The sequence below is a fragment of the Salmo salar genome, unplaced genomic scaffold (assembly GCF_905237065.1).
Source record: "Salmo salar unplaced genomic scaffold, Ssal_v3.1, whole genome shotgun sequence".
Taxonomy (NCBI): Eukaryota; Metazoa; Chordata; class Actinopteri; order Salmoniformes; family Salmonidae; genus Salmo; species Salmo salar.
The window spans coordinates 78,215-91,207 of NW_025547321.1; the positions used below are offsets into that span (position 1 = coordinate 78,215).

A 12,993-nucleotide genomic window follows, 5' to 3' on the forward strand; every position below is an offset into this window, starting at 1 on the left:
TGGGGTCATTGTCCATTTGGAAGACCCATTTGTGACCAAGCTTTAACTTCCTGACTGATGTCTTGAGATGTTGCTTCAATATATCCACATCATTTTCCGTCCTCATGTTGCCATCTATTTTGTGAAGTGCACCAGTTCCTCCTGCAGCAAAGAACCCCCACAACATGATGCTGCCACCCCCGTGCTTCACGGTTGGGATGGTGTTCTTCGGCTTGCAAGTCTTCCCCTTTTTCCTCCAAACATAACGATGGTCATTATGACCAAACAGTTATATTTTTGTTTCATCAGACCAGAGGACATTTCTCCAAAAAGTACGATCTCTGTCCCCATGTGCAGTTGAAAACCGTAGTCTGGCTTTTTTTATGGCGGTTTTGGAACAGTGGGTTCTTCCTTGCTGAGCGGCCTTTCAGGTCATGTCAATATAGGACTCGTTTTACTGTGGATATAGGACTCGTTTTGTACCTGTTTCCTCCAGCATCTTCACAAGGTCCTTTGCTGCTGTTCTGGGATTGATTTGCACTTTTCGCACCAAAGTACGTTAATCTCTAGGAGACAGAACGCGTCTCCTTCCAGAGCGGTATGACGGCTGCCTGGTCCCATGGGGTTTATACTTGTGTACTATTTTTTTGTACAGTTGAACGTGGTACCTTCAGGCGTTTGGAAATTGCTCCCAAGGATGAATCAGACTGATTTGATTTTCCCATGATGTCAAGCAAAGAGGCACTGAGTTTGAAGGTCGGCCTTGAAATGCATCCACAGGTACACCTCCAATTGACTCAAATGATATCAATTAGCCTATCAGAATCTTCTAAAGTCATGACATCATTTTCTGGAATTTTCCAAGCTGTTTAAAGGCACAGTCAACTTAGTGTATGTAAACTTCTGACCCACAGGAATTGTGATTAAGTGAAATAATCTGTCTGTAAACATGTTGGAAATTGTACTTGTGTCATGCACAAAGTAGATGTCCTAACCGACTTGCCAAAACTATAGTTTGTTAACGAGAAATTTGTGGAGTGGTTTGAAAAAACGAGTTTTAATGACTCCAACCTAAGTGTATGTAAACTTCCGACTTCAGCTGTAGCATCTCTGATTCTCTTACCTTATTCACCCTCTGTCAGTATAACATCTCCCAACGCTGAACCTGGTTCAGCGTTGATAGAACCTGGTTCAGCGTTGATAGAACCTGGTTCAGCGTTCTATGTTGATATAAAAACATGTTTTTCTTATAAAAGATTTTTCCCTTTCAAGTAAATTTCCTTTAGGACTTAAGCCCCTAGATGAATAATTTAAAGCCTAATGGATCCCTTACGAAGCTTTATAACCTCTGTCTCCTCTATGCTCCCAGGTGCCCCGTTCTGTAGCAGAGGAGCGAGCAGCACGATGAGACGCCGGTAGCCGCCCGCCTTGGCATGGCCGCGTCACGTTCCTCGCGCGTCACAAGGTCATCGGTCGGGCTCAATGGATTGGACGAGAACTTCTGTGGCCGAACCCTCAGGAATCGCAGTATCGCCCAGCCGGATGAGGGTCAGGGTTCACCCCTCCCCGGCAGCAAGGCCCCACGCTCTCCCAAGAAGAGACAGGACGACCAGGCCGGTGCCTCAGAGAAGCCTGGGGGTCACCGGGGAAAGGTAGCCCACCACAAGGCCGCCTCGGTGGACGGGGAGACATGGTCAAGCCCCAGGAAGAGGGTCCTGTCCTGCTCAGAGAGAGAGGGTGTTGGTGGTTCGGAGAAGGTTGAGAACTGTGAAGGGAGGCGCAAGGAGACGTCGGGTGCTGTGGGGAGGGATGCCTCGCCGCTCCACAAAAGGGCCAAACGGTGCCTCCGCTCTGGGGAGTCGCATGGATCCAAGGATGACCTCCCGTCTGCGCCCCCTGTGCCCGTCATCGCCGCCTCCCACTGTGCCCCCTTAACGACTGTGAAGGAGAACAGTGAAGGGGGCGACCTGCTCAGACAAAACTCCACCGCAGCTTCCCCTTCCTCTTCTTCACCTGACCTCAACAAGGAGGAAGGAGAGGAGGAGGATGACGTCGGCGGCCATATTGAGAGCGACGGCCATGCTCAGCAGCCCCTGAACTCCAACTCCCATAAGTCCAGTAGCAGGCTTGGGCAGACCAGCAGTAGCCCTGATGCTCAGACAAACTCCCTGTGTCTCAGCGCTGCCTCCAACACCACCTGTCCAGGTCCCGGTCCAGCACTGCTGAACGGCAGCCAGAGGGGGGCGCCCTGCCCCTCGCCCCCAGACCCCATAGTGCCTTGTAGAAACTCTGATCCTGGGCAGGAGGAAGAGTGTAAAGACTCTGATCCTGGGCAGGAGGAAGAGTGTAAAGACTCTGATCCTGGGCAGGAGGAAGGGTGTAAAGACTCTGATCCTGGGCAGGAGGAAGAGTGTAAAGACTCTGATCCTGGGCAGGAGGAGGAAGAGTGTAAAGACTCTGATCCTGGGCAGGAGGAAGAGTGTAAAGACTCTGATCCTGGGCAGGAGGAGGAAGGTAAAGACTCTGATCCTGGGCAGGAGGTGGAAGAGTGTAAAGACTCTGATCCTGGGCAGGAGGAGATGTGTAAAGACTCTGATCCTGGGCAGGAGGAAGAGTGTAAAGACTCTGATCCTGGGCAGGAGGAAGAGTGTAAAGACTCTGATCCTGGGCAGGAGGAAGAGTGTAAAGACTCTGATCCTGGGCAGGAGGAGATGTGTAAAGACTCTGATCCTGGGCTGGAGGAAGAGTGTAAAGACTCTGATCCTGGGCTGGAGGAGGAAGAGTTTAAAGACTCTGATCCTGGGCTGGAGGAGGAAGAGTTTAAAGACTCTGATCCTGGGCTGGAGGAGGAAGAGTGTAAAGACTCTGATCCTGGGCAGGAGGAAGAGTGTAAAGACTCTGATCCTGGGCAGAAGGAGATGTGTAAAGACTCTGATCCTGGGCTGGAGGAAGAGTGTAAAGACTCTGATCCTGGGCTGGAGGAAGAGTTTAAAGACTCTGATCCTGGGCAGGAGGAAGAGTGTAAAGACTCTGATCCTGGGCAGGAGGAAGAGTGTAAAGACTCTGATCCTGGGTTGGAGGAGGAAGAGTGTAAAGACTCTGATCCTGGGCAGGAGGAAGAGTGTAAAGACTCTGATCCTGGGCAGGAGGAAGAGTGTAAAGACACTGATCCTGGGCAGGAGGAGGAAGGTAAAGACTCTGATCCTGGGCAGGAGGAAGAGTGTAAAGACTCTGATCCTGGGCAGGAGGAAGAGTGTAAAGACTCTGATCCTGGGCAGGAGGAAGAGTGTAAAGACACTGATCCTGGGCAGGAGGAAGAGTGTAAAGACACTGATCCTGGGCAGGAGGAAGAGTGTAAAGACTCTGATCCTGGGCAGGAGGAAGAGTGTAAAGACTCTGATCATGGGCAGGAGGAAGAGTGTAAAGACTCTGATCCTGGGCAGGAGGAAGAGTGTAAAGACTCGGGGGAGTGTCCTGCTCCTATTTTGGTCTCATTTGAGGAGGACTCCTCTACTCCCCACCTGTCTGTCAGAGAGGAGGAGGTGGATGTAGTGGGGGACTCAGTGTGTCGGGAGGAAGTGGTGACAGCGACCGAGGAGGAAGTGGAAGTGACACCGACCGAGGAGGAGGTGGAAGTGACACCGACCGAGGAGGAGGAGAGTTGCGGCGGGGGAATTAACGGATGGTCGTTCACCAGCATCATCATCATCAACAACAACATCAGAAACGTAAACAACATCAACAATAACTCAGGAGAATCCACCATGCCACTGCTAGCCCCCCCAACACCCTCAGACCCACCTTGCACCCCCTCTATCTCCGGCACATCGCCCCCCTCCTTCACAGAGCCCCACGAACACAGGTACACCCTGAGGACTTCGCCCCGTAGGGCCGCCTGCGGCGGGGGCAAGGCCGTGGGCCCTTGTTCTCCTCCCAGGGACCCTCTGAGGGAGGTGGTGGAGGCGGGGAGAGAGCTGGTCGCTACTCCTACCCTCTCCTCATTCTCCAGTATCCAGGCCAGGGAGGGGTCTCCCCCGTCCATCCCCATGGAGCAGGGGAACGGTGGGGCTAGAAGGGACAGGGTAAGGTGGGACAGTACGGGCCGTGGGGAGCTCTGTGAGACCAGGGGAGGTCTAGACAGGAAGGAGGTGCCAAGAGGAGGAAGTCAACAGGAGGACGAGGATCCAGACGTGTATTACTTTGAGTCAGACCACCTGACCCTCAAGCATAACAAAGAGTTCGTATTGGGAGTTTATGGGATATATATATATATATATATTCAGTCGTGGCCAAAAGTTTTGAGAATGACACAAATATTAATTTCCACAAAGTTTGCTGCTTCAGTGTCTTTAGATATTTTTGTCAGATGTTACTATGGAATACTGAAGTATAATTACAAGCATTTCATAAGTGTCAAAGGCTTTTATTGACAATTACATGAAGTTGATGCAAAGAGTCAATATTTGCAGTGTTGACCCTTCTTTTTCAAGACCTCTGCAATCCGCCCTGGCATGCTGTCAATTAACTTCTGGGCCACATCCTGACTGATGGCAGCCCATTCTTGCATAATCAATGCTTGGAGTTTGTCAGAATTTGTGGGTTTTTGTTTGTCCACCCGCCTCTTGAGGATTGACCACAAGTTCTCAATGGGATTAAGGTCTGGGGAGTTTCCTGGCCATGGACCCAAATATTGATGTTTTGTTCCCCCGAGCCACTTAGTTATCTCTTTTGCCTTATGGCAAGGTGCTCCATCATGCTGGAAAAGGCATTGTTCATCACCAAATTGTTCCTGGATGGTTGGGAGAAGTTGCTCTCGGAGGATGTGTTGGTACCATTCTTTATTCATGGCTGTGTTCTTAGACAAAATTGTGAGTGAGCCCACTCCCTTGGCTGAGAAGCAACCCCACACATGAATGGTCTCAGGATGCTTTACTGTTGGCATGACACAGGACTGATGGTAGCGCTCACCTTGTCTTCTCTGGACAAGCTTTTTTTCCGGATGCCCCAAATAATCAGAAAGGGGATTCATCAGAGAAAATGACTTTACCCCAGTCCTCAGCAGTCCAATTCCTGTACCTTTTGCAGCATATCAGTCTGTCGCTGATGTTTTTCCTGGAGAGAAGTGGCTTCTTTGCTGCCCTTCTTGACAGCAGGCCATCCTCCAAAAGTCTTCGCCTCACTGTGCGTGCAGATGCACTCACACCTGCCTGCTGCCATTCCTGAGCAAGCTCTGTACTGGTGGTGCCCCGATCCTGCAGCTGAATCAACTTTAGGAGACGGTCCTGGCGCTTGCTGGACTTTCTTGGGCGCCCTGAAGCCTTCTTCACAACAATTGAACCGCTCTCCTTGAAGTTCTTGATGATCCGATAAATGGCTGATTTAGGTGCAATCTTATATCCTTGCCTGTGAAGCCCTTTTTTTGCAAAGCAACGATGACGACACGTGTTTCCTTGCAGGTAACCATGGCTGACAGAGGAAGAACAATGATTCCAAGCACCACCCTCCTTTTGAAGAATCCAGTCTGTTATTCGAACTCAATCAGCATGACAGAGTGATCTCCAGCCTTGTCCTCGTCAACACTCACACCTGTGTTAACGAGAGAATCACTGACATGATGTCAGCTGGTCCTTTTGTGGCAGGGCTGAAATGTAATGGAAATATTTTTGGGGATTCAGTTCATTTGCATGGCAAAGAGGGAATTTGCAATTAATTGCAATTCATCTGATCACTCTTCATAACATTCTGGAGTATATGCAAATTGCCATCATACAAACTGAGGCAGCAGACTTTGTGAAAATTAATTTTTGTGTCATTCTCAAAACTTTTGGCCATGACTGTGTGTGTGTATATATATATATTTATTATTTATTTATTTATTTATTTTATATATACACACACACTGAGTGTGCAAAACATTAGGACCCCACCCCCTCCCCACCCCATTTTGCCCTCAGAGTGGAGTGAGGAGGAGGGAGAGAGGAGGAGGAGGGAGTGAGGAGGAGGAGGAGGAGGGAGAGTGGAGGAGGAGGAGTGAGGAGGAGGGAGAGAGAGAGGAGAAGGGAGTGGGAGAGAGGAGGAGGAGGAGGAGGAGGGAGGGGAGAGAGGAGGAGGGAGTGGGAGAGAGGAGGAGGGAGTGGGAGTGAGGAGGAGGAGAGAGGAGGAGGAGGAGGGAGTGGGAGAGAGGAGGAGAAGGGAGTGGGAGAGATGAGGAGGGAGTGGGAGTGAGGAGGAGGAGGGAGTGGGAGAGAGGAGGAGGAGGGAGGAGGGAGTGGGAGAGAGGAGGAGGAGGGAGAGAGAGAGGAGGGAGTGGGAGTGAGGAGGAGGAGGAGGGAGAGAGGAGGGAGTGGGAGAGATGAGGAGGAGGGAGTGAGGAGGAGGAGAGAGAGAGGAGGAGGAGGAGGAGGAGGGAGTGGGAGAGATGAGGAGGGAGTGAGTGGGAGGGAGGAGGAGGAGGAGGGAGAGGGAGTGGGAGAGAGGAGGGAGTGGAGGACGAGGAGGAGGGAGTGTTTCCTGTTTTGGGACACAGACACAACCTACCTCTGATCTGTTTCCTGTTTACATACATGCTGCTGTCTGTTTCTCCTATAGTGTTGATCCCTCATAAATGGCACCCTATTCCCTATAATATAGCGCACTACTTTTGACCACGGTACCAATTGGGACCCATCCTGAGTTAATAATGTATTGTCCAGGTGCTGGAAGTTGTATTCCCTGACTCATGTTGTCCTGTCTCCCCCTCCACCAGTTACCAGAGGTTACTCCAGACTGTAGGTGTGTTGGAGGCCCAGAGAACTCAGAGTATACTGGACTTGGAGCGTCTGGCCGGACAGCAGAGAGAAGCTCTCCGAGACCCCGTCAGCTTTGTGGAGCAGCTGCAGAAACAGGTACTGTACTTTACACGATAGCTTACAGCCTGTTATAACAGGTATATGTAGCATTATAGGTATATGTAGCATTAATGCGGTTATGACGGGTATATAATGCGGGTATGACAGGTATATAATGCGGTTATGACGGGTATATAATGCGGTTATGACGGGTATATAATGCGGGTATGACGGGTATATAATGCTGTTATGACGGGTATATAATGCGGGTATGACGGGTATATGATGCGGTTATGACGGGTATATGATGGGTATATAATGCGGTTATGACGGGTATATAATGCGGGTATGACGGGTATATGATGCGGTTATGACGGGTATATAATGCGGTTATGACGGGTATATAATGCGGTTATGACGGGTATATAATGCGGTTATGACGGGTATATGATGCGGTTATGACGGGTATATGATGCGGTTATGACGGGTATATGATGCGGTTATAGCGGGTATATAATGCGGTTATGACGGGTATATAATGCGGTTATGACGGGTATATAATGCGGGTATGACGGGTATATGATGCGGTTATGACGGGTATATAATGCGGTTATGACGGGTATATAATGCGGTTATGACGGGTATATAATGCGGTTATGACGGGTATATGATGCGGTTATGACGGGTATATGATGCGGTTATGAGCGGGTATATGATGCGGTTATGACGGGTATATGATGCGGTTATGACGGGTATATGATGCGGTTATGACGGGTATATAATGCGGTTATGACGGGTATATAATGCGGTTATGACGGGTATATAATGCGGTTATGACGGGTATATGATGCGGTTATGACGGGTATATGATGCGGTTATGACGGGTATATGATGCGGTTATGACGGGTATATAATGCGGTTATGACGGGTATATAATGCGGTTATGACGGGTATATAATGCGGGTATGACGGGTATATGATGCGGTTATGACGGGTATATAATGCGGTTATGACGGGTATATAATGCGGTTATGACGGGTATATAATGCGGTTATGACGGGTATATGATGCGGTTATGACGGGTATATGATGCGGTTATGACGGGTATATGATGCGGTTATGACGGGTATATAATGCGGTTATGACGGGTATCTCGCTGGTCTGGTCTGGTCTGGTCTGGTCTGGTCTGGTCTGTTGCTCCTGTGTGAGGTGTTGGGACTGCGGTTGAGGGTGATGTCCTGGCAGGGTGGAAGTCTTTTCGTGGTAGCAGGGTGGAGATTAACCATTCGTGCTGGGCCCTCAAGTCGTTTGTGCCTGTATGATTTATGATGTGGCTGGGGGACTCTATCTCTCTCTCTCTCACTCACTCACTCACACACTCACAATTCAATTGAAGGGCTTTATTGTCATGCAAAACATATGCCAAAGCAAGTGAAATAGATAATTAACAAAAGTGAAATAATCCCAATAAAAATGTACGGTAAACATTACACTCACAGAAGTTCCAAATGAATAGAGACATTTAAAATGTCATATTATGTATAGAAAAAGTGTTGTAACAATGAGCAAATAGTTAAAGTACAAAAGGGAAAATAAATAAACATAAATATCTCCCTCTCTAATAATAAAAAAAACATCTCTATCCAAAAATTCATACAAATCTAATTGACATTTAATCACAAGGCTTTCTTATACAAATACCCCCCCTCCGTTTTTCCCACAACAAGAGGCTGTCGCTCCAGGTGGTTCCAACATGGCAGCTTCCAGCTGCTCGTCTTGGCTGTAAGCCTTGATGCGATCTGACAAAGTGGAACGTTAGGGCCCAAAGGCTACTTTCGAGGGAAATAGTTCACATGTTTCCTGCCCGTACATGGGGAATCCTGGGGTGATTTTTTTATTTTTTGTCTAATTCTACGAGGCCACTTCCTGTTGACCTCTGATCTCTAACCTCAGGTGGAGTTGGACCTGCCGCGGCCCCAGAGAGTGGTTCAGCTGCCAGACATCTCATGGGACCAGTACACCTCAGGACTGGGAGACTTCGAGAGGGAGTTTTGTGACAACAAACGCAAAACCAGGAGACTCAAACTCATATTCGATGAGGGTGAGTTGATCCTGCCATGTACTGATTCAGTTAGTTTATTTCCTCATTTAGAATATATGGAATTTGTTTTTGGAAATGCTTAACAGCTTTGTTGTTTCGTTAAATAGTGTTAAATCATGTATATATATATATATATATATATATAATATTGATTTATAAATACATGATTTAACACTATTTAACACTATTTAATATATATATATATATATATATATATATATAAAAATTCTCTGAATTACAATACAACTGTATTTACACCAAGGTCTTGAACTACCTTTCAACCTCGTTCACCATTCACTTTCAATGCAATGAAAATTGAACAAGCAAGATACAGTATATCAAAAATGATAGACATGACAAACAGTTTTTAATATATATATATTATCCTATAGTTAGGTTACCAGTCGGACCAAAAAGCCCTCTGGATCCCAAGGAGGAGGGTGAACCGTCAACCCTGTACTCTGCTCTGCCCTCTAGTGACGCTCTTGAGAACTACAACAACTCACAGGTACATCCCACTGTGAACCCACAGGCTGTACCCAAAGCCATGTATTCAGGGCATGACTGCAGCTTGATAACAACATGTGTTATGTAGCTAGCTAGGGCATAACTGCCTCCGTTTCTCTACTAATTGCTTTCAAAGATCTCACAAATGACCATGTTATTGCCATTTTACAGCCCCTCGTCTCTGATCACACCATCCCATTCCTCTACCCATACTAGAGGACAAGAGATGGTATCTATGGAAACAAACCACCTCTCTTCTTCTGGTGCTCTACTGCTGTGTGTGTGTGTGTGTGTGTGTGTGTGTGTGTGTGTGTGTGTGTGTGTGTAAAATAAGTCAATTTAATTGATTGTGTAGATTCTCCTGAACAAATATCATATCACGTCTGCATCCCAATGGCAGCCTATTCCCCCTACTACCTACATAGAGTCCCCGGTGGAAAGGGAGTCCACTATATATGGAATAGGGTTCCATTTGTCCCTGGTGGAAAGGAGTCCACTATATATGGAATAGGGTTCCATTTGTCCCTGGTGGAAAGGAGTCCACTATATATGGAATAGGGTTCCATTTGTCCCTGGTAGAAAGGAGTCCACTATATGGAATAGGGTTCCATTTGTCCCTGGTAGAAAGGAGTCCACTATATATGGAATAGGGTTCCATTTGTCCCTGGTGGAAAGGAGTCCACTATATATGGAATAGGGTTCCATTTGTCCCTGGTAGAAAGGAGTCCACTATATATGGAATAGGGTTCCATTTGTCCCTGGTAGAAAGGAGTCCACTATATATGGAATAGGGTTCCATTTGTCCCTGGTAGAAAGGAGTCCACTATATATGGAATAGGGTTCCATTTGTCCCTGGTAGAAAGGAGTCCACTATATATGGAATAGGGTTCCATTTGTCCCTGGTAGAAAGGAGTCCACTATATATGGAATAGGGTTCCATTTGTCCCTGGTAGAAAGGAGTCCACTATATATGGTGAAGCCCCAAAATTGCCCTCGCTAGAAGCCTGTGTTTCAGACATAAAGAAGTGGATGGCTGCAAACTTTCTACTTTTAAACTCGGACAAAACAGAGATGCTTGTTCTAGGTCCCAAGAAACAAAGAGATCTTCTGTTGAATCTGACAATTAATCTGGATGGTTGTACAGTCGTCTCAAATAAAACTGTGAAGGACCTCGGCGTTACTCTGGACCCTGATCTCTCTTTTGAAGAACATATCAAGACTGTTTCAAGGACAGCTTTCTTCCATCTACGTAACATTGCAAAAATCACAAATTTTCTGTCCAAAAATGACGCAGAAAAATTAATCCATGCTTTTGTTACTTCTAGGCTGGACTACTGCAATGCTCTACTTTCCGGCTACCCGGATAAAGCACTAAATAAACTTCAGTTAGTGCTAAATACGGCTGCTAGAATCCTGACTAGAACCAAAAAATTTGATCATATTACTCCAGTGCTAGCCTCCCTACACTGGCTTCCTGCTAAGGCAAGGGCTGATTTCAAGGTTTTACTGCTAACCTACAAAGCATTACATGGGCTTGCTCCTACCTATCTTTCCGATTTGGTCCTGCCGTACATACCTACACGTACGCTACGGTCACAAGACGCAGGCCTCCTAATTGTTCCTAGAATTTCTAAGCAAACAGCTGGAGGCAGGGCTTTCTCCTATAGAGCTCCATTCTTATGGAATGGTCTGCCTACCAATGTGAGAGACGCAGACTCAGTCTCAACCTTTAAGTCTTTACTGAAGACTTATCTCTTCAGTAGGTCCTATGATTAAGTATAGTCTGGCCCAGGAGTGTGAAGGTGAACGGAAAGGCTGGAGCAACGAACCGCCCTTGCTGTCTCTGCCTTGCCGGTTCCCCTCTTTCCACTGGGATTCTCTGCCTCTAACCCTTTTACAGGGGCTGAGTCACTGGCTTACTGGTGTTCTTCCATGCCGTCCATGGGAGGGTGCGTCACTTGAGTGGGTTGAGTCACTGATGTGGTCTTCCTGTCTGGGTTGGCGCCCCCCTTGGGTTGTGCCATGGCGGAGATCGTTGTGGGCTATACTCGGCCTTGTCTTAGGGACGGTAAGTTGGTGGTTGGAGACATCCCTCTAGTGGTGTGGGGGCTGTGCTTTGGCAAAGTGGGTGGGGTTATATCCTGCCTGTTTGGCCCTGTCCGGGGTATCATCGGATGGGGCCACAGTGTCTTCTGATCCCTCCTGTCTCAGCCTCCAGTATTTATGCTGCAGTAGTTTATGTGTCGGGGGCTAGGGTCAGTCTGTTACATCTGGAGTATTTCTCTTGTCTTATCCGGTGTCCTGTGTGTATTTAAATATGCTCTCTCTAATTCTCTCTTTCTCTCTTTCTGTCTTTCTCTCGGAGGACCTGAGCCCTAGGACCATGCCTCAGGACTACCTGGTATGATGACTCCTTGCTGTCCCCAGTCCACCTGGCCGTGCTGCTGCTCCAGTTTCAACTGTTCTGCCTGCGGCTATGGAACCCTGACCTGTTCACCGGACGTGCCTGTTGCACCCTCGACAACTACTATGATTATTATTATTTGACCATGCTGGTCATTTCTGAACATTTTAACATTTTAACATCTTGACCATGTTCTGTTATAATATCCACCCTGCACAGCCAGAAGAGGACTGGCCACCCCTCATAGCCTGGTTCCTCTCTAGGTTTCTTCCTAGGTTTTTGGCCTTTCTAGGGAGTTTTTCCTAGGGAGTTTTTCCTAGCCACCGTGCTTCTTTCACATGCTTTGCTTGCTGTTTGGGGTTTTAGGCTGGGTTTCTGTACAGCACTTTGAGAATATCAGCTGATGTACGAAGGGCTATATAAAAATAAATTTGATTGATTGATATATGGAATAGGGTTCCATTTGGGATGCGTCTTTAATTTATTCATCGTTTTGTATTCTTCTCTCCTTTTTTATTTTGTAAACACATCCACACTCATCTTCATTACTCTCTCTCTCTCTCTCTCTCTCTCTCTCTCTCTCTCTCTCTCTCTCTCTCTCTCCCTCTCTCTCGTTGCCCTTTTCTTGTGGCAACAGGTCACAAATCTTGCTGCTGTGATGGAACACTGTGGTATTTCACCCAGTAGATATGGGAGTTTATCAAAATTGGGTTTGTTGTTGAATTCGTTGTGGATCTGTGTAATCTGAGGGAAATATGTGTCTCTAATATGGTCATACATTTGGCAGGAGGTTAGGAAGTGCAGCTCAGTTTCCACCTCATTGTGTGGGCAGTGTGCACATAGCCTGTCTTCTCTTGAGAGCCGGGTCTGGCTACGGCGGCCTTTCTCAATAGCAGGCTATGCTCACTGAGTCTGTACATAGTCAAAGCTTTCTTTAAGTTTGGGTCAGTCACAGTGGTCAGGTATTCTGCCACTGTGTACTCTCTGTTTAGGGCCAAATAGCATTCTAGTTTCCAATGTGTCAAGTAATTATCTTTTCGTTTTCTCATGATTTGGTTGGGTCTAATTGTGTTGCTGTCCTGGGGCTCTGTGGGGTCTGTTTGTGTTTGTGAGCAGAGCCCCAGGACCAGCTTGCTTAGGGGACTCTTCTCCAGGTTCAAGCAATAATAACTTCT

At 47.4% G+C, this 12,993-nt stretch overlaps 1 protein-coding gene across 3 annotated transcripts; it reads left to right on the top strand.

The window, feature by feature from the left end:
* The first annotated feature begins 1,357 nt into the window (after window positions 1-1,357).
* Window positions 1,358-11,897, top strand: LOC123731776 (uncharacterized). Of its 3 annotated transcripts, none has more exons than XM_045711178.1 (5): window positions 1,358-4,216; window positions 6,725-6,863; window positions 8,760-8,907; window positions 9,300-9,415; window positions 11,780-11,897. In XM_045711178.1, the coding sequence occupies exons 1-5, from the start codon at window positions 1,413-1,415 to the stop codon at window positions 11,819-11,821; spliced, it is 3,249 nt and encodes a 1,082-aa protein (XP_045567134.1). In that variant the 5' UTR covers window positions 1,358-1,412; the 3' UTR covers window positions 11,822-11,897. The 3 variants fall into 3 exon arrangements, with proteins under 3 accessions (XP_045567134.1, XP_045567133.1, XP_045567132.1); XM_045711177.1 differs by lacking the exon at window positions 11,780-11,897 and having other exon boundaries at window positions 1,358-3,135; window positions 3,169-4,216; window positions 9,300-9,819; XM_045711176.1 differs by lacking the exon at window positions 11,780-11,897 and having other exon boundaries at window positions 9,300-9,819.
* The last annotated feature ends 1,096 nt before the right edge of the window (window positions 11,898-12,993 follow it).